This window comes from Arvicanthis niloticus, chromosome 1 (assembly GCF_011762505.2).
Source record: "Arvicanthis niloticus isolate mArvNil1 chromosome 1, mArvNil1.pat.X, whole genome shotgun sequence".
Classification (NCBI taxonomy): Eukaryota; Metazoa; Chordata; class Mammalia; order Rodentia; family Muridae; genus Arvicanthis; species Arvicanthis niloticus.
The window spans coordinates 91,245,522-91,265,526 of NC_047658.1; the positions used below are offsets into that span (position 1 = coordinate 91,245,522).

General features: G+C 45.4%; 1 protein-coding gene across 1 annotated transcript in view; it reads left to right on the top strand.

The window, feature by feature from the left end:
- The first annotated feature begins 8,179 nt into the window (after positions 1–8,179).
- Positions 8,180–20,005, top strand: part of Hs3st4 (heparan sulfate-glucosamine 3-sulfotransferase 4) — a 382,005-nt gene continuing 370,179 nt past the window's right edge. Inside the window, exon 1 of the mRNA XM_034494156.3 lies at positions 8,180–8,912. Within this exon, the coding sequence (XP_034350047.1) occupies positions 8,197–8,912 (716 nt within the window). The 5' untranslated portion in view covers positions 8,180–8,196. The remainder of the gene's footprint in view (positions 8,913–20,005) is intronic.

The following is a 20,005-nucleotide window of genomic DNA, read 5'->3' on the forward strand; positions in this document are numbered from 1 at the left end:
CCTTCCTATTTGCTTCTGCCTTCAAAACAAAACAAAATGAAACAACAACATCAACAAAATCCTGCAAAAATACTCCCTCTAGCCTCATCTAGTGTCCAGAATGTACCAGCTTAAAAAGGACAGTTGAAAGGATGAAGGAGTGACCAAAGTCCAAGAGCAGTAAGAATATTTGATAAAACTGCACAAAGCTGAACTATCTTCACAAAACATGGATTGGGATAGAGATTTGCACATCACTTACATCAATATAATTGCATGTATTGCGTGCGTCTGATACAAGACAAGATTTGCGTGAGTTGCGATGCATTCTGTATTCTGGATGGGGAAATTACAATGTTGTAGTTTCATTGTACGATGTTGGATTGTCAAGCTGTTGAGAAATAATTAGTGCTAGAAAAACAAAGGGGAAAGTTAGACTATTGTACAAACCAATATTAATCAACTAATAGACTAAAAACCAAAATTAATCTGTGTAGATGTTTTTACAGAGCTGTGTGTAGAAAAATAAAATGTGAACGGTACTAGCAACATAGGTGACTATTGACATCCTTGGGGGCACTCGTGACTGAGAGGCTGACCATGCAAGCAGTGAAGAAGGCGGGGGCATCAGAAACACTGAAAGCAGCGACCTGGAAAGCTGCTAACTCAATAACTGGAAGAAATGTGACAGAGGAACAGAACCCTGATGGCCCTCATAAATAATGGGCTTTTACGAATCAGTAAGAAATGGCAACAAGGGAGTAGTAAACTTATTAAAATGCAAAACAGCAGCTGAGGACTGTGGTGCACACACCTGTAATTCCAGCCCTCGGAGGCTGGGGTAAGAGGATTAGCCTGAAGGAGGAGAGTGTGACTCTGTCTCTGAAGAAGTAAATAAACAGAAAATAAACAAATTAAAGGCATAAAACATACAAAACATGAAAGATAAATGTCTCAGTTAGTCTGGCCTGCCTTGCAAAACTCACTATGTGAGGCTTGACAGACAGTTGGACAGATTAGAAGTCTGAAACCAGGGCACCAGTGGGTCTGGGTTCAGGTAAAGACTCTCTGTTTAGCCTGTAGACAGCCACTTTCTTGTAGTGCCTTCACATGAAAAATGTGTGTTGGGGGAGGAAGGGGGAAAGAAGGAGGTGGGAGGGAGAGAAAAATAGAAAGGGGGTTATCGTTTTGTTCTTATAAGCCCACTGTAGAACCAGAGTCCTGTGGTGTTAGCACCCTGCCTATTTGTCCTCAATTAACAATAACTATCTTTTAAAGACCCAGTCTCTGAATATATTCTCCTGTTGGGCAAGGGAAGGAGAGGGCTACAGTGCACTTTATAGTCATAAGTAAATAGCAAACAAACACATGCACATGTTCTCATTTGCATGTAGAAAAAAGTACAGATGAATATTTACATCCTTAGGGGATGCAGATCCGACTTACTGACTCTTCCTGTGCTGGATAGTTCTTATGTGGACTTGACAGGAGCTAGAGTCATTTTGGAAGAAGTATCCTCAATTGCAAAAATTTCCTGACTAGATTGGTTTGTGGACAAGCCTGTGACACTTTTTTTTTTGATTAATGGTTGATGGGGGAGAACCCAGCTTATTGATGGTGTCACCCTTAAGGTGGTAGTCCTAGTACCATAAAAAAGCAGGCTGAGCAAGCCATGAGGACAAGCCAGTAAGTGGTGTTCCTCCATGGCCTCTGTGTCAGGTCCTTCCTCCAGGTTCCAGCCCTGTTTGAGTTCATGCCCTGACTTCCCTCTATGGATGAACTACAAGCTGTAAGATGAAATAAACCCCTTCCTCCCCAAGTTGCTCTTGTCATGGGTGTGTATATCACAGTGACGGAAACCCTAATCAACACTCGTTTGTCCTAACATTCTCAGCCCAGTGTACAGATGACTTGAGTTCCATGCTTATTCTGTTTTGAGAAGTACTGTTGAACCTATTGTCTTTTTGATAAGCATTGCTTAATTCTGTTCCCCAGATTTTGCCACATGGGACTTTTAGCTCAAAGTAGCTCCTGATTTTTCAGTTCTTTTCCAGAGCTGGGTCTTACTGTTCTTGCTCATCAACATAGCATTATTGATCTTCTGCTTCTTGCCGCACAGTGTCTTATCCCCTGTCTTCATCATTTTAGTTTGGCCTCAAAGTCTACCCAGTTTACCTTCAAATTTTTCCAGATGTGCGTCTTCATTATCTGCTGTATTTGAGAAAAGTGTTCTTCTATATTGTTTGGAAACTTAAAAAAATCATTGATGCACTTTCTAGTTTGTTATTTATCCAAATTTGTACAACAGAATTCTAATATTTGAGGAATAACACTCCTCAGGGTTTTGCCAATTTTTGAAATTTTATTCCTTTTATTTTATTATATATATTTGTTTGCTTTATTCTTATTTTATTTATTTTTATTATTTTATTCATTATATTTATTCATTGTGTAAAACAGTGAGCTTCATTATTAAACTTCAAATATATATCTATAAATACACACACACACACACACACACACACACACACACACACATATATATATATATATATATATATATATATATATATATATATATATTTCCTTTGTCCACATTTAGTTGTTTTACTCTCTTTTGTACTCTAACAGCCCTTCTTGGTAGTTCCTTTGCTCTTCCTAAATAGCACCCCTGCCAGGTCCAGCATGGCCTTGGTAGGGGTGGAATTACATAGGTCCCACCCATGGGATGGGACCAGCAGAGCATGGGCACCCACAAGCATCCATGGCTACTGTGGGCACAAGGCTTGTTTGTACAACACTGTACATATTTTTATGTTCCTCCTTCAAGAAATATCCTCCCTGGTAATGTTAATGACTCTATGATAATCAGAGACAGCATGAGTCAGGGTGGTGAAGGTGTGGCTAATGTCACAGCAAAATGGTAAATGTTGAGACCTTCAGGACAGCCCTTAAGGGTGTGGAAAATAACTCTAAAAATATGAGTTCAAAAATATATAATTTCTCAACTGTGTAAAATATAAAGATGCAGTCTGAGTTATATGAGGGGCTTCATGAATCTAAAGAAACAGAAGCAGCTGCATTAGGAGCCAACTTGTCAGAAAGACACGAGGGCACGAGGGAAGGAGATAGAGAGATTTAGGGAGTAGCAGAAGATCCCACCCAGCTAAGGTTTTGGGTTTTTTTTTTTTTTTTTTTTTTTTTTTTTTTTTCTTACAAGGGCAAACAGATTCCTGAGTTCCAGGTTAGCCTGGGACAAAGGGAATTTAGGTCCAGGCCCAACATGATAGAAATAGTCATTTCAGACCTGGGTCCCACCCAGCTAGCTAATTGTCTGTGATTAACAAAGGCAGACAGATCTCTGGATTCTTTTGCAATGTTTTTAAAAAAAAAAAAAAAGTGCTTGCTGTTTCTTAAGAATCAAGGGGCTGGAGTCATGGGATGCTGATTCATAAAATAATAAGTTAAAAACCCCCTGGAGTAAATGACTGAACTGAAATGTAAAATAAAAGACTTGGCTTATGGTCTGTAAGAGATGAGCTATCCAGAGAATTTTTTAGAATAGCAAAGAACTGCTCCAGCAGAATATCAAGACAGGGGTTAGGGGGTGGGGTGGGGTAGTGGTGGTGGGTAGGGCACACTGTCTGGAGATCTCCAGAGAAAGCAAAACAGGGTAAAAGCAATCTGGAAAGCTGTCTCAAGCAAAACACAGGCCACCAGCTGGGACCCACGATTTGACTTCTAGTCATTTGTTTTCACAGTTTCCAGGCACCCCTTCTCTTAGAAGCCCGCTCCAAGCTCCAAGCCTTGGCTGGTCTTTGGCACACCACACCCCTTTCAGGTCATGTACAGAGACACATGTGCAGTTGCACAAATACACTATAGATTCTGCATAAGAAAGATGTGATACCATCTTTCTGGCTTATTTTATTCACCATGATGACCTGCCTCTCCATCATGATTTCTGAAGATGACATAATTTCATTCTTCAGATTTCTTTATCTCCTCATCTATTGCTGAACATATAGGCTGGCTCTGTGTCTTAGCTGTGTGGCAGGCACTAAGCACATATGTGCAGGTATCTCTAGGTATGGCAAGCTAGAGTCCTCCTGAGCTAGAGCAAGTGAAAGTCTGCATTCTTCTGGAGGAGCTCCATCTGCTCCTTCCACAGTTGCCTAGTAGGACAGTGTCTCTCTGAGCTTCTGCCTAGAAGGGATGTCCTTCCTTTTGCTCAGGTTGTGTTTCAGTAGCTGGAACATTCCATGGCCACATGTTCTGGAAGGAATCCAGAATCACATCCCTCTCATGTCCCCACAAGGAGGCTGGATAGTATCTGGAAAATATTGACTATTATACATTCTCCTGACTATTCTTGCTTATTTCTTTATTTTTAAAAAAAATCTCCAATTAAACAAACTCCCAAACGTCCTTCCAGTGTTTTTCTTTTTAAAATGTCCAGAAAACCACAATTCAGGTAACTCAGAGATAGCGTCTCCTCACCAGGCTGGAATCACAGCTGCCTGTTCTGGGCAGTTTAGCAAGTTAGACTTCAGTGAACTCTGTGGGCTGGGTTTGAAACAAGGGCGCACATACATTTTTCAGGGACAACATTTTAATAGGAAAAGAAGCAAGCAGGGTCTGAGCCAAAATTTAGATCCAACTAATTATTGCTAGCCACCACACATCAGGCAGACAGCCAGGTATCTTTTGCATATGTTAGCTAATTTAGTTTAATCCTTAAAAAAAAAACAATTTCAGGTGTTTCTTATCATTCTTAATTTAACTATATAGAAAGTATGAGAAAAAAAAAATCTTCTCAGAAGCCATTAACCAGTAACTAATAGTCTTGTTTTGATTCTGTCACCTGAAGGTACAAAAGCTTAACACAACAACATCATAGAAACCGAGACCACTTTTATCTGGCAGGGTTGTGGGGTGCATGAAACATGGGACTTCCAAAGGAAGCAAGTTGAAGTTTATTAGGTAGGGAAAGATCCAGAAAGGGCATTAGCAAAAGCAAGAAGCATTCCTCAGAAGCATTGATCCACTTGCTATTGCTGCCTAGGATGAATAGAAATGAGGTGTTTGGAGGCCTGGAGATGCATTGGGAGAAAACTGTGAGAACTCAGATAGGCCTGAGTGAGCACGGGTGTTGGCAGTGAAAACAAAAAACAATCCTACTTCTCCTCTCCAGACCCAGTGGGCATTGCAGCCTGAAGTTGGCATTGTCTCTACACAGAGAGCATCTTTTTATTGTAAGTTTCTTAAGGATATGTTCTCAGGGAACTCTTTCATATATAGAAGCATTCAACTATCTTAGTATGGAATGCACAGTTTCTCTCTAAGAAACAGAACACACACACACACACACACACACACACACACACAGAGAGAGAGAGAGAGAGAGAGAGAGAGAGAGAGAGAGAGAGAGAGAGAGAGAGAGAGAGAGAATATACATGCCTCTTCCCCATTACTTCTTGGGCATGGTGTTTGATCAATAAGACATCATGCTTTTGACTGTGGCTATTTGGGTATCATAAAGAGAAGGGATTCTGAGAAATCTTCCTGACAATATCCAGATAAGAATCATAAATGTGCAGGCACAACCCAGACAGACAGGTGAAAAAACCAGAGCCTGCAGGTTCCTCTGGAAGACCTGAGTTCTAGATCCAAAATTTTAGCCTTAGTTGTGGTTTGTATGTGCTTGGCTCAGGGAGTGGTACTATTAGGACATGTATCCTTGTTGGAGTAGGTGTGGCCTTGTTGGAGGAAGTGTATCACTGTGGGAGTGGGCCTTAAGACCCTCCTCCTAACCACGTGGTAGCCAGTTTTCTCCTGTCTGCCTTTGGATCAATATGCTTCTGCTCCTCCAGCCCCACGTATGTCTGGATGCTGCCATGTTCCCATCTTGGTGATAATGGATTGATGCTCTGAACCTGTAAGCCAGCCCCAATTAAATGTTATTCTTTCTAAGAATTGCCTTGGTCACGGCATATCTTCACAGCAATGGCAACCCTAACTAAGAGAGTTGTGTACTCAGATTTTCAGTGAGTAGACTGATTTTTCAGGGCAAGTCTGCAGTTTTCAACTGTTTGGAGGAGATTTAAACATTTTCCCATCTTCCTGCCGCTGCATGCCAGATAGCTGCTATCAGCTTTGCCCTTTCTGGGCTACATTTTAACACCATTTTATGAAAAAAAAAAAGTCCAAGTCTGAGAACACATCTTTAGTAAAAACTGCCCACAGGGCAAGTCTTTTTTGATTGCCAAGAGCCCGGAGAGTCTGAGAACTGGGGGTCAAGTGTAGGAAGGCTCTGGCTTCAGCATCCTAGTGCCTTAACTAGGATAAGGAGTCCAACCCGAGGCAGTGGCAATGTTAGCAGACACCCGGGCTTCCTGGCCAATGATCTGAAAGCTCCACTTGGAGTTGAAGGAATGCTGGATGAAGTGGCATTTCTGGCAGCTTCAGCTGGCCCTTCCCATTAACATTACAGTAATGCAGTTGTGTGGTGGTTGAAAAAAGCATCCCTAGTTACAGGGAGTGATTTACAGGACACCAGACTCCGTATTTCAGAGTCTCCTGTGTACCATAAAAAATATATTATAAAGGAATAATCTTTATCTGAACCAAAGCTGCGGTGTAGAAGACTCATGTCCAGCTGAGAGCAGCAGCGAGCTTTTGTTCACCAAGGGAAAAGTCTCCGGTCTTCGTCATATTTGATTAACATTTTTCCTCTCTTTGGCACTAGGTATCTTGTTAATATTTAGACATTATATACATTTTCTTTCAACTATTGTTCCCATTATGAGATCAAATAGAACAGGAGAAGCCAGCCTCAGCAGCAGAAGCGGGGAAAGCTGATAGTTTGGTTACCCAGCTAGCTGTGCCTAGCACGGTGGAGCACACTAGAGCCAGTCCGAGTACTCATGAAGAAGGGTTCCTGAGAGTGCCTCCCTAGATGCCCTCTCCCCCAATTCTAGCTTCCATCTCGCCCTTTTCCTGAGCTAAAGGCTACAACAAACCAGTCTACTTTAGAATCTCGAAAAGCCTTCTGATACCACCAAGTGAGAAGAGGGGTGGAAATCTCTCTGCTAAGTACAGGCACCTAAAATATTCAGTGAAGGGACACACAGACATCCCTCTGCTTATTTGGTGTTTGGAGGGATGAGGAACCGTATCTGTGCCAGCTCGGGGAACCCCAAGCTCCCTTAGCCCGCAGTGCCTCCCACAGGGCACAGGTGGGTGCACCTGTGGTTAAAGGGACCCAGTAGGGGACAGCGCCACCTCCCAGCAGAAAGTACAGTCACTAGGTGATGAGGCAGGGGCAAAAGCTTCCAGTCTGGGAAACCTTGGGGTCTGTGTCAAAGCTCCACCCATCAGGAACCTCAAAGATAAGGCTGAAGAGGTGGAAGTTGGGGTGGGGAAAGAACTGCATCAGAAAGCAAGGCAGGACGAAGGCTAGGGAAGAGACTGTCAGAAATGGGCTGAGTTTTCTCAGAGTCCCACTGGAGGAGCCCTGGGGGAACTTGTCACTGAGAGGCTCACAGCTTCCCCAGCGCACGACGGTCCGGGCTAGCTCTGGGCTACAATTCTCTCCAAGAGTCCTGAGCGAAGGCTGATGAGCGCGGGCACCTCCGACTCCCGTGGGAGTGCAGCGCCAGGGCGGGGTGGGGTCCTCCGCTCCCGCTTGGCGGCAGCTGGTGGGGGCTAGGATCTCCGCTTTCCCGGGCGCCCCAGCCTTGGCGCACGCCTCCGCTCTCGCGCACCCCCTCCGCAGGCACGCGCGAGGCGCACCCCTCCTTCCCCGGGCGGCGGCGGGCGCGCGCCCGGCCCCCTCGCCTCCGCCCCTCGGCGCCCGTCCTCTCTCCCGGCAGAAAGTTAGCAGCAGGGAAGGAACTCGGGGCTGCGGGAGCGGTAGCAGCGACAGCGCGGGGAGAGCGGGGCGCAGCGCACGGAGCAGGAGCCGCCGCGACTGGGCGCCCCCCTCGGGCTCCTGGCCTGAGGTTGAGGGGGGCGGAGGGGGTTCGCGAGGGGAGGGGGCCATGCGGCCGGGCTTGTCCCCGGCGCAGCGGGACGGCAGCCAGGGCCGGGGGCGCAGCGGCGTCGCTCCATGCAGCCGGGGCGGCTGGGCGGCGGCGGCGGCGGCGGCGGGGGCGGCGGCTGAAACCATGTCCGGGCAGCGCCGGGGGCCGCCGCCGCCGCGAGCCGGGAGCCGCGATGGCCCGGTGGCCCGCACCGCCTCCGCCTCCGCCTCCGCCGCCGCCGCTCGCCGCGCCGCCGCCGCTGCCCGGAGCCTCCACTAAGGGGCCGCCGGCGCGCAAGCTGCTCTTCATGTGCACCCTGTCCCTGTCCGTCACCTACCTGTGCTACAGCCTGCTGGGAGGCTCGGGTTCGCTGCAGTTCCCGCTGGCGCTGCAGGAGCCCCCGGGATCCGCCGCGGAGCCCCCGCCGAGCCTGCTGCCTCCCTCGCTGCTGCCTCCCCGCGTGCGCCCCGGCGCCTCCTCACCGCCACCGGACAACGCGAGCCGCGGGCCACCGCCCGAGCCCCCGGAGCGCTTCACGACACCCGCGGCCGACGGCTGGGGACTGGCGAGCGGCGGCGGTGCTCGGGACGCCTGGCCCAGGAGCCCGCCTGCCCCCGGAGACACGGTCACGGAGCAGGACGCGCTGTTGGGGCGCGAGGCGCAGGAGCCAGGCGCCGCCGCCGAGGAGCTGGAAGGCCGGAGGGCGGCCAATGGGAGTGCCGAACGGGGCCCCGCCAGCACCCCTGATTATGGGGAGAAGAAGCTGCCCCAGGCGCTGATCATCGGGGTCAAGAAAGGAGGGACGCGCGCGCTGCTGGAGGCTATCCGAGTCCACCCGGACGTAAGGGCAGTGGGCGTAGAGCCGCACTTCTTCGACAGGAACTACGAGAAGGGGCTGGAGTGGTACAGGTAGGAGGCTGCTGCGGAGTGCGGGACGCGTGAGGGGTCCCGAGAGCCCAAAGCCCGGGCATCCATGGGAGGGCAGTGGGAGCCCTGGCCTGGTTTCGCAGAGTCCCTGTGCAGAGGAGAGAACAGGACTCCAGCTAAAAGATCACTTTATTTCAGGGAAAGGGGAGGAGCAGGTGCCTTGGAGAACTACCAGGCTCCAAATCTGGGAATCCCCAGCTATCCCGTCTGTCCGCCGGGTGTTTCCCAGGTCTCTGGGTTTCTAGGATGAGAACGAGCGAGCGAGCGGAGGAATGAGACAGGAGAGCTAAATTGACATGGAGCTTTGAGATCCCCAGGAATCAATCAAAAGCGCCCTCAAAAGCGTTTGCGTGGCTGGAATCCAACTTCAGTGTTTTAAGGTCAGAGCAAAATGAACAGTTAAAAAAAAAAACAGACAGTGTAGGCGCTTTGGCTTTATAGTAAAGGTAGGCTATTTCCTACCTCTGTAACTTTCTGTTCCTCTTGGCTGAATGAACGCTGGGTTGATTTAGTATCGGGAGGCTAGGTGTCTAGATACCAATTGGTGCTCTAAGAGTTTCTGTGCCCTGTGCAGAGATCTTACTAATTTGAGCATCCTTGGAGACAGACTGGAGTTACTTCTGAGGGGAGTTATATACTTCTTTCTGACACCATCAGGTGTTGGTGCTGTGAGGAAGGGAACAGGAGAAAGTTAAGTGCAGGTCAGATAGCTATTATTTGTCTTTCTTGCCAGACCCGACATTAAAACAACACTGGTGTGTGCACATGCTCAGAATGCAAGCCCCTTTCTCTCTTCTCCCCCCTCCACCCTTTCCTACTGCTTCATATCTTTCTGGATAACGGATATGGATGGGTGGCCCCATCTCGATCACATTTCAATAATTAATTGCAACTGTCAAACAGAAACAGAGCCCTTGTCAGCTGAAGTGATACTATCAGTTCCACAGAGCCAATAGGTAAAATTGTCCTGTGACAGGGTTGCTTTCCCGTAGAAGAGACGTGCTTCCTGGGTTTAGATTACAGCCTGGGAAAAGTTTTGGCCATTACTTTGGGAATACGTAATAAGCATGTGTGTTGTGACTGGTTTCTCCCACTTTTTTTTTTTTTTTTAACTGCCTTGTGCCTTAAAAGCTGCAGAGAAGTACACTGAGCCATAAACATTCCAGCACATCACACTGAGACAGGGAATGTGTCTGTTAATGTCTTGTCTGTTTCAACAGCAAGAACTAATTGGGATATTTTAGGAGGCTTCAAACAGTCCCTTCCTATCAAAACATAAAACAGCAAGTGCCTAATTTAACTGGAAAAAATCCTTATTTATAACATCACAAGCCATGGCTTCCAGTTTGTGATTATAATTAAAAAGGTGTTAGGATGATTAATGCAACAACAGCAAAATAAAGACAGGGGAAGATGTCTGAGAAGGGTTCAGCTGTTTACTGGTGAGCTACGGGAATGTCCTGATTTCTTCTGTTGGGGCAGCTTTAGCCGTCGGAGGGTAACTGTTGGTACCCAACCTCCCGGTTCTAATTTTAAAGCTGTGCATCTTGTGGGACGTGTCAGATGCCCTTTAAGAGAGGTATACGATCAAATCTTGCAGCATGTGTTTTGGGTGGCTTTGCTGCAGTGGAGCTTCAGAAAGAAGTGCTTTATCTGGATGGCCAATAACGTTGATGGGAATGCTTGAGCGAGGAAGTTCTAAATGAAAGGCAAGAGATGACAGTTTTCTTAGGATCTTTTACAGTGATGCCAGGATGAGGAGGTACATAAGCTACCTCAGTGTCAAAACATGGCTACTGAAGGTGTGAGGTGTATCGATACTCCTAGCCTCCTGATTCCAGCCAATACGTGTGGCATGCGTGGCTTGGTATTTGTTAGCCCTTTGTAGAGCTGTTAAATCCAAACGGTATGTCTAGAACAGGGTCCACTTGGGCCCAGGTAAGAGAAGCATTTGGTATCTCTTGGTCCTCAACCCCTGACCCTTATCCTCTTGCCATATAGAATCACAAGGCTGAGTGATGCCGATTAGAGGTGAGGCGGAGACTTTCTTTAAGAGCAAGCCTCACGGAAGTGAGTGACTATCTAACAACACAGGTTTCATTAGCCACTGAAACATGGCTGATGGAAGACTCCTGGAAGCTCCTGGGGCCCACAGGAACCCAGTGAGCTTCCCAGCCTCATTGCTGACAGCCATACTTTGAAGACATTTGTGAGACTTCGTTAGTTTTGTCTTTTCATGCTTGCTCTGAGCCTCTCTCCCATGTTGGAAGAAGAGATGATAAACACATCCTAATGTAGAAATGTGAATAGTGGCTTCAATTCAAACCAGTGGTAGAAACTGCTGCTGTCAATGCAACTGGCTCGGGCTTCCCTCCTAGCTAACAGATAAGCTTTAGCAGGTTCTTTTCTGTGGCATCACTCCAGTTATCCCTAAATCCAGGTTTTCCTTTGTACCTATGCTGTCAATCTAATGGAATGTAAAAACACTTCGAAGATTAGAAGATGTACATTCGATTTTCAGGGCAGCACTAGACTAATGGATTAGGATGTATGTATTCAGGCTGGAGAGATGCTTAGCCTTAGTGGTGGACTAACCCAGTCAATGGTTAATAAGCCTGGTGGATCAAGCCCTCTTCTTCTGCCTTTCTGTACCTTTCTCAAAAAAAGCAAAATCATAAGCAAATTTCATAAGAATGATACAGTGATCCTGGCAGAGATCTTGAACCCTTCTATGGGATGGGATCTTGGCGGCAGACCCCTGGCTACAGAACTCATCATAACAACATAGAGACAGAAGCACTTGCCTCTTCTGTGACTTGCACGCATAGTGACCATGACATTTTGCTTTAGAAGCCACTTAACTTCAAGGTGATGGTCTACGGTCCTAGGTCCTATGTTCTATTGGAAGGGTGGAGTAACCCCAAGAACTCACTGCATGCTGCAGGATGCTGAGCTCTTGTTCCCCAGTGGTTGGCAGCAGCACTCTCAGCTGGTGTCTGGAAAAAGGACTGAGGACATGAGATGCCGGTATTTATGGAATGCCAGCCATAGTGCCGGCTGGCACTCTATAGATGTGTTATTCACTGCAGCGTTGAGATTATGCGGTGAACTAAACAGCATCAGTTCTGTTTTATGACCACATTTTCTTTATTCCTGCAGGTAAGTGACTGGCTCAAGGTCCTTGGTTTGGTTGCTATCTGAGCTGAGATTCAAACCTGCATCTGTCCAGTTGCAGATGGCTTTGTTTCTTTGCCTACACCACATTGCCACTCACTAATGCTAAGGGCAGTTGCCTTTTCAGTTCTTACCTCTGAGAAATGCTTAGTGACTGCTGAGTGTGCACTTGCTGCTGTTTCAGGAATGGAGGATAAGGTGATGCATGAGGTGGATGGAGCCCCGTCCTCGAGAAAATGTCAGTGTAGTAAGAAGATGGGCAGACAGCAAATAAGCAAACCAAACAGTGTGTAGTGAACGTTTTGCTTGGATGAAGGAAGTAAGAAAAACTCAACTAACCACATGCAAACGACTCGTACAGATGAAGTGACCAAATTGGAATACGTCAGAAGCATAAAATATGCAGAATGAAAAGTTGCTCAACAGTAATTTTCTACTCATGGCATATAGAGACCAAGGTTAATAATGTACATTATTAAATTAATTCTGTGCTTTGTTGTTGTTGTTGGCACTTCTAGGAGATTAAAGCCATGGTCTTCCATGTGTGTTCCACTACCGAGCTACAGCCTCAACCCCCCAATTTCACTTCTTTTTACCCTTTAAAAGTGGCTATTAGAGAATGTAATAAAGTATCTGTGAAGGATCTGTAGGTCTATTGGGTGGCCCTTGTGCAGTGTCTAGCTCTTAAATGTTAAGTATACCTAGAGATCTTTGTTCACTTGGATTGTGATGCTACAGGTCTTGTGTGTGTGTGTGTCGGGGTTGGGGGAGGTGTGAGGTGGGTAGGGTGGGACAAGGCGCTGGGCTTCTGAGTTTCTAAGATGCCCTAGATGCCATTGTTGCTACTGAGTTTTAGAACTTACTTTGAGATCATTGGTGTGCAAATGTACACCTACACGTTTGTGTGTACTTGTGTGCACTCTCATAGCTGTTTGTATAGGCAAGTGTGTTATTTTGAGATGATCCCGTGTTGGGAATTATGTAAACAGAGTGAAATGGTAAGACACAGAACCAGCTAAAGATGTTCCCAGCAGAGGGAAGAGTGCAAAGGTCCTGAGGAGGAATCACAGCATCCATTCATCATTCTAGAGGAAACTGAGTTCACACAAGACATTGCAACCTCCTGGTCAAGTGACCTCCAGTGCACAGGTTATATGACATCACTCAGGCTCAGTTTGTTGGACAGTCATTTCTTCCCTATAGACTTGTTGGGAGAATAAATGAAATAATAAAAGTGGAGATGGTTATTCACAAAGTGAGTGTCCTAGAGCAGAAGTGCAATGAGGCTGAGTACTGTGCTTCCTTGTTTCCGAAATCCTTTTGCTTTCCTGATCTTTTACCTCCAATCAGGGATGTGATGATGTTGCCTTGCTCATCTCCTTTGGATTGCTTTGGGAAAAGCCCAGTAAGGAGGACTTTGCAACCTGTATCTCTTTTTCATATTTTAAACAAACTCAGGTGACATTGGGGCCCATGTGGGTCAGATAAATGAAAGTAGCGAGCTGGCGGAGGATGCTCTCGAGCCCACTTGCCCTGAGCTAGGGGCAGCCTCAGCCCTGTTCTGGCTACACTCCCATGCACACAGGACCCAAGGGTTATCAGATCTTTACTCTGAAGAAGAAACAGGAAAGCAGGTTTTGATGTAAAGTCTTCTGGTTTTTAGTACTGGCCACAGATTTTAGTTCCTTAAAACACGCGGTGTGGGCTAACACTGTGGAACAAATGAAACCCATCTGTGGGCTGGACACAGCCAACTTGCAATCAGTTTGCGACCTCTGGGCTAAACTCATTTAGGAAAGTAACTGGTGTGCTGTGCAGTTGTAGCTTGCACTTGCTACTTGGGTTAGCATTTCTCCCTTTTCTAGCTTTTTGCAACAGCTAAGGGGGAAAAACCTCCTTGGAATTTGGCAGTAAGTACCAACAGGGTCGGATGCAAATACTGAGGCAAAAAAAAAAAAGAAAGAAAGAAAGAAAGAAAGAAAGAAAGAAAGAAAGAAAGAAACGTCATAGGTCAAATATCTTTTTGTTTCCAATTAGCATTTCCTGCAGGTAGGCCCAGCTCCCCCTGCCTCAGCCTCTTCTGTGCAGGAATTACAGCTGTTCACTGCCACATCAGCTGTTTGCTTTCTTTGTTTTCTCTTGTTTTGCAAAGCTAGAGATGGACTTCAGGACGCTACGCATGGTAGGCAAGTGCTCAACCATATATTCCCAGCAGGAAAATTCTTAACCACACCTGATCTGACCACGTAGATGACTTGGGTTTATAAGATATATTCTTGTATGGAGGGTGGAGACCTAATAGGTAGGAACAATGGGGTCTAGGTTTTGCTTTGTTATGACAGGTACCAGCGTGCTTATATCAATAAAGCCCATTTTCTGGCTGAAACACTTTGATCCTGGAATGCATTTATGTAGCGGGCTCTTTACAGGGATGGATGTGGGAGTCTGAAGGGATAGGATGTGAGGTAGGCCCTTTTATCTCTGAGCCAGGATCCATAGCATGCTCATTGTGTGACCTTGGGTAAGCTGATAGATATCTTGATGCTTCAGCTTCTCTATCTATAGAGTGGGCTCACTGTTGCTTACTCCCAAAGCACTATATGACAATGAACCACAGTGACATCTCAAATGCCTTGTGTAGAGTTGGTGACATAAGGTACCTTACCTGGCTTGTTCATTTTTCTTCAATGCCTTCCTTTTATTCTGCCCTGCAGCATGGAGGACCCTAAGGAAAAAGCCAGACTCATTTGTCATTCGTTGGATACCGACTTTTATTTCAAGATTATATCTTAAAGAGAGTTTCTGATCCCCAGCAGCTCTTAAGTAGTTATCCAGAGAACAATCAGAGGGTTCCAGAAGTCAGCCTGTTGGCAGTGAGTGGGAAATGAGTCTAATTTCCTGAGGTAATCTGGTTATGCTCTCCACCCAGAGGAACTGGAGGAATGGCCCAGTTCTCTGGGTTGCCACTCTCTTGAGCCTCTGGCAGAAAATCAAACCCTTTGCTCTGGATATCCCAGAAGCAGTAAGCTGCCAGGCAGGTATGTCTTCATCTCTCCCACAGAACCCAGGACACCCTGTCACACTCCTTCCTGAGCGCTGATGAAATCACTCAGGTGCTCCAGCCATCTGACCACGATTTATTTTTTTTTTTTTTTATCTTTGTAAGCCTTACCAGGCCCACTTTACTTTTAAATTGAGTCAGTGTAGAGGCCTCGAGATGCTGGGCGAGTTGAGGACTGCTGGCTTGGATGCTCCAGAGCTTGAAAGGTTTGGTTCTTCATAATGGCTGCTATCTCTGGAAGGGACGGAACCACCACCCCCAACGAAGTCAGCTCTGGATCCCATTGGTTTCTGTGGTTTAACAAGCTACTCTGCAACTTGGGATTTTCAGTTTGAAATTATAATTCACCACTAGAGACTTTACGCTGATCTTGTCATTAATTAAAAGCAGAAGGTTGATACTTATTTTTCCCTCCAAAGTACTCACTAGTTAGGATTGCCTGACTTTTAATATTATTTGCAACCTTTATCTTAAGAGTATACTAGCTATGCATGGAGGCATACACCTTTTGTCCCAGCATTCAGGAGGCAGAGGTAGGTAGATCTCTGTGACTGTGAGGCCAACATGGTCCACATAGTGAATGTGAGGCCAGCCTGGTCTACATAGTGAGTGTGAAGCCAGCTTGGTTTAAATAGTGAGTATGAGGCCAACCTGATGTATACAATAAGTTCTAGGCCAGCCAGGATTATGTAGTGAGACCCTTTTGAAGGAAATAAGGAAGAATCTACAGTTTAGAGGGGAATGGAGTAACATGTGTATTAGTGTGTGTATATATAACATATATATATATATATATATATATATATATATATATTCCACATGTATATGCATATATATATGTATATATATATTACATGTGTGTTGGTGGTTTCAAGTGAGAAAAGTTGAACTTAATTTAAAACTAGAAGGTGATTAATTGGCATACATGACTAGGATGTCTGTTGGGTCATGGGCCTTAAGAAAACTCTGCCTAGATCTCAAAGAGTATCAGTAGGTTTCTGCATTCTTTCCTCTGCTGTTTTTGTCTTGCTTCCTTCTCGGGTGGGCTGTCTCATTCCATTTTATTCCAAGTGGTAAGCAACACCCTCCCCCCATGTTTAAAGAATGGGATGGCTTTTAAGAGTGTCTGTAGAGAGTGCCTAGAGATGCCATTGTCCAGACTGTGACAATTTTATGATAAAGGAACACAAGCCTTGATTTAATAGGATTCACTCTAAGAATGGAAGGGTGGTTCAATCCTTGACAGTGCAATTTATTGTTAAGCTTAACAGATGTGCCAATTCTTGTGGTATATGTTGTGGATACTGGAGAGTTTGTTTCTTTTCTGGGCCCTGGTCACACTAACTCCCTTGGTAGGACCTTTTCAGTCTTGTTCTGTCTTCCTGGAAGACTCTGTCCCCAGGCTCTAGGTTGCTGGTGTCTCCTTATCAAGTTTTCAGCTGTTGGCTGAAGTTCAGACCCTTCTAATAGAACATTCCCATCTATATAAAGGGCTTCCTGCTCTGCCGTGCTCAGCCGCTTTACTCTCCTCATAGGATATATATATTATTCTTCAAAGTTATCCTGGTAACTTACCTGCTCATTGGATGGTCAACTGCACAGAAACAAGGACCCTGTCCCTCCTATTTCTTACCAGTGCACCCTGAATACAATAGAAACTCAGCAGGTGATGCTTTGTTAACTGACAATAAAGAATCAAAAAACCGAATAGACAAAGAAGAGCCTTCTGTGTGCAACACTCCAGACTTCAGAGAACAAAGAGCATGCCTGTTTCTTGGGAACTTGGGTTATAAATTGTTGTAAATGCTTTCATATGCTAATTCCACAAGACAACTTTGGGTGCAAGGGGGCTAACTTAGGGTGTCAGTCCAGCTCCCACTCATCGGGCCTCACAGGGAGATGCACTCCTACTCTTTCTTCTTTTACAGATAGAGGGTGAAACTGGGAGAGTAAACAGGGTTTCCAAGGACACAGAGCAGGCTGCCAGGAACCAGGTGTCTGTCTGCTAGGACAATTTGACTCTTTTTCCTGGCCTCTGTGGCTATAGTGATGTTCTAAGTGAACAGCCTTGGTTCTTTCTCATAGAAAATTTTATCCCAAGAGTTGTTGGGATTGAGCATCTCTAACTGCATCATGAAAATATCATTGATGCTGGGTGTGCTACACTGGGTATGCTGGAACACATTCATAATCCTTGCACCCAGGCTGAGCCTGAACAGTGCTGAGTTCAGGGCTAAATATTTCCACATTACTTCCCATTTAGTAATCAGTTGCAAAAGGTTTTGTGTTTGGTTTGTGACATTCATTGTACAGGTGGACCTTCTTTCTTGTGATTCCATATTAAAGCTTCTGTTGGAGGTGAGAATCTTGAGAGTTTCTGGAACTGAAGAAATATTGGAGTTTAATCCTGGCACTATCCTATCCCAGGACACTTTGGATTTTAGAGTTGCTTGGCATTTTGTTAAATAACGTGAACCTGGGGCTGGGAAGATGTCTCAGTGCTTAAAGGTGCTTGCCACACAAGTATGAAAACCTGACTTTGAATCTCCAGAAGCCAAGGGAAAGCCAGACATATAGTGTGACTGTCTACAATCCCAGGGCTCCCTTGAAGAAATGGAGGGAGAGGCAAGTGAATCCCTGAAAGCTCACAGCCCAGCTGTCTGGCATCCACAGTCACACAAAATAAACACACTCTCAAACAAGGTGAAAAGCTAGGACCAAACACCACACATGTACTCGAACATGCTTACATATATGGGTCTTCACACCCACATACACACACACACACACACACACACACACACACACACACATTAAAAAGAGAAATAAATAAAAAAAGAAAAAAGAGAACTTTTTAGAGATGGACCTGAAATTAGAAGTTACAGTTTTGAACTAGAGTTCTACATATGTCTCCCTGATATGCAGATTAATACTTTACCTTTGAATCTTGTATTTCACATCTTTAAAATGGGACTAGCATCCTCTTCTAAATCCACAGGACTTTTGCAGGAGGGGAACAAGGGTCCTAAGCAGGAAGCTACCTCGTCTGTCTACACGTGTTAGTTGTTGTTAATCCACGCACGTTTTCTGAATTCCTCCAGGTAATTGGTTTTCTGGGATGTTGCACTCCAGGGAATGCCTGAAATACAGGACGATTTCTCTTATCATAAAGTTAGATTAAGAAGTTTAATTTACAGAAACTATTATACAGCATGGATATCAAATGTTCTGAGCGCAGACTGCAGAAGGTTCCAGAGAACTCTTGGGCAGCCTTAATCTGCATAACTCTTTACCCTGACTTATGACCGCTGGATTTTTTTTTTTATCCTGAGACAACATAAAGAGTAATGGGGCATGCTTGCTTTGCCAGACTACCCTGCAGTTAATCAACTCTAGAAGTGACCAGAAGATTCTCTTATTTGGTTCTTAATTGGCCCATCATCTTTCCCCTCTCTGTGCACACCTTGGCTGTGATTCCCAAGCTGGTATATTCATATATCACCTTCTAGTTGCCCATCCATCCTGCTTTTAAATCCTTTGTGGTAGGCAGAGTAATAGTTACTTGAAATATCTTTATCCTAATTCACAAGATGTGTTAGATTTCATGGCAAAGGACAATTAGATTTCACATGGAAATAAGTTTATGTGCTAACTAGCTAATGGAATGACAGATTGTCCCATATTTTTGGATGAACCCAATTAATTACAAGAATCCTCATAAATGGAAGGGGAGGTTGTGAGAGAACCAGAGACACAGAGCATGTGCGGGATCCGGTCAACTATGTCTGCCTTTGAAGGCAGAAGGAAGGCCTATGAGTCAAGGAAGTTATCCAGCATCCAGAGTCAGAGAAAACAAGGAAGTAGAGTTTTAGCATCTTCAGAAGGAAGGCAGCACAATGACACTTCTGTTAAGATCCGTCTTAGACTTTGGCCGTGTGAACAGTAAGATGATATATTTACATGGTGTTAAGCCTCTAACTTTTGAATACTTACAGTAGCCACAGGAGGTGAGTTGACTTTGTTCAGGTGTGCCTGAACAGTCACCAAAACACTTTGATTCTTTCTTTCTCTCTCTGTTTCTTTTCTTTACTAGAAAAAAAAAGTCATCTTCAGGGCCTTCTGGTTCTCTTCCCAAACAGATGGATTGGAACACTGTATGACTGCACAGTATTTCTAGAACAAAAGCATGAGTGGCTGATAGAGGCTAGGGGGTTTCTGTCTCTTGTAGGTAGTGAATGTTGACCTTCAGAGTACGTAGCTGCTCAAGCACCAGCTACCCAGAAACCCAAGTCTGAAATGAAGCTCAAGAGGACAGATGCACTCACACAGCAGCCAGTGTAGATGGAGGCCCCAGGTATATGTACACCATGAGATCATTTGGATCCACATCCCTTTCCTCTTGTGGCTCTACCATCCCCAAGGCAGCTTGTTAGAAATGCAGACTCTCTAGTCCAGCCCTAGCCTCCTGATACAGAAGTTTGCATCTCAGAGAGATGTGCTGCTGATGACTGGGAACAGGGTTTGAGAACTGTGCTCTAAAACAATGGTTCTCAACTTGTGGGTTGTGAACCATCACAAAGTCCATCAGAAAATACAGAACATTCACAACAGTGGCAAAATTAAGTAGCAGTGAAGATAATATCATGGTTGGGGGTCACCACAGCATTCTCATATTACTGTCTGCTACAGGAGTGTGCACAGACTTACGGCCATAGCCTATCTCCCTGTCTCCCACTCTTTCTCCTCATCAATTGCTCCGTTGCTCTTGCTCTCACCATCTCTCCTGCTATCTCTCTGGGCTAGAGGTCAAATCAAAGAACTTGTGCGTGACATCAGTGTG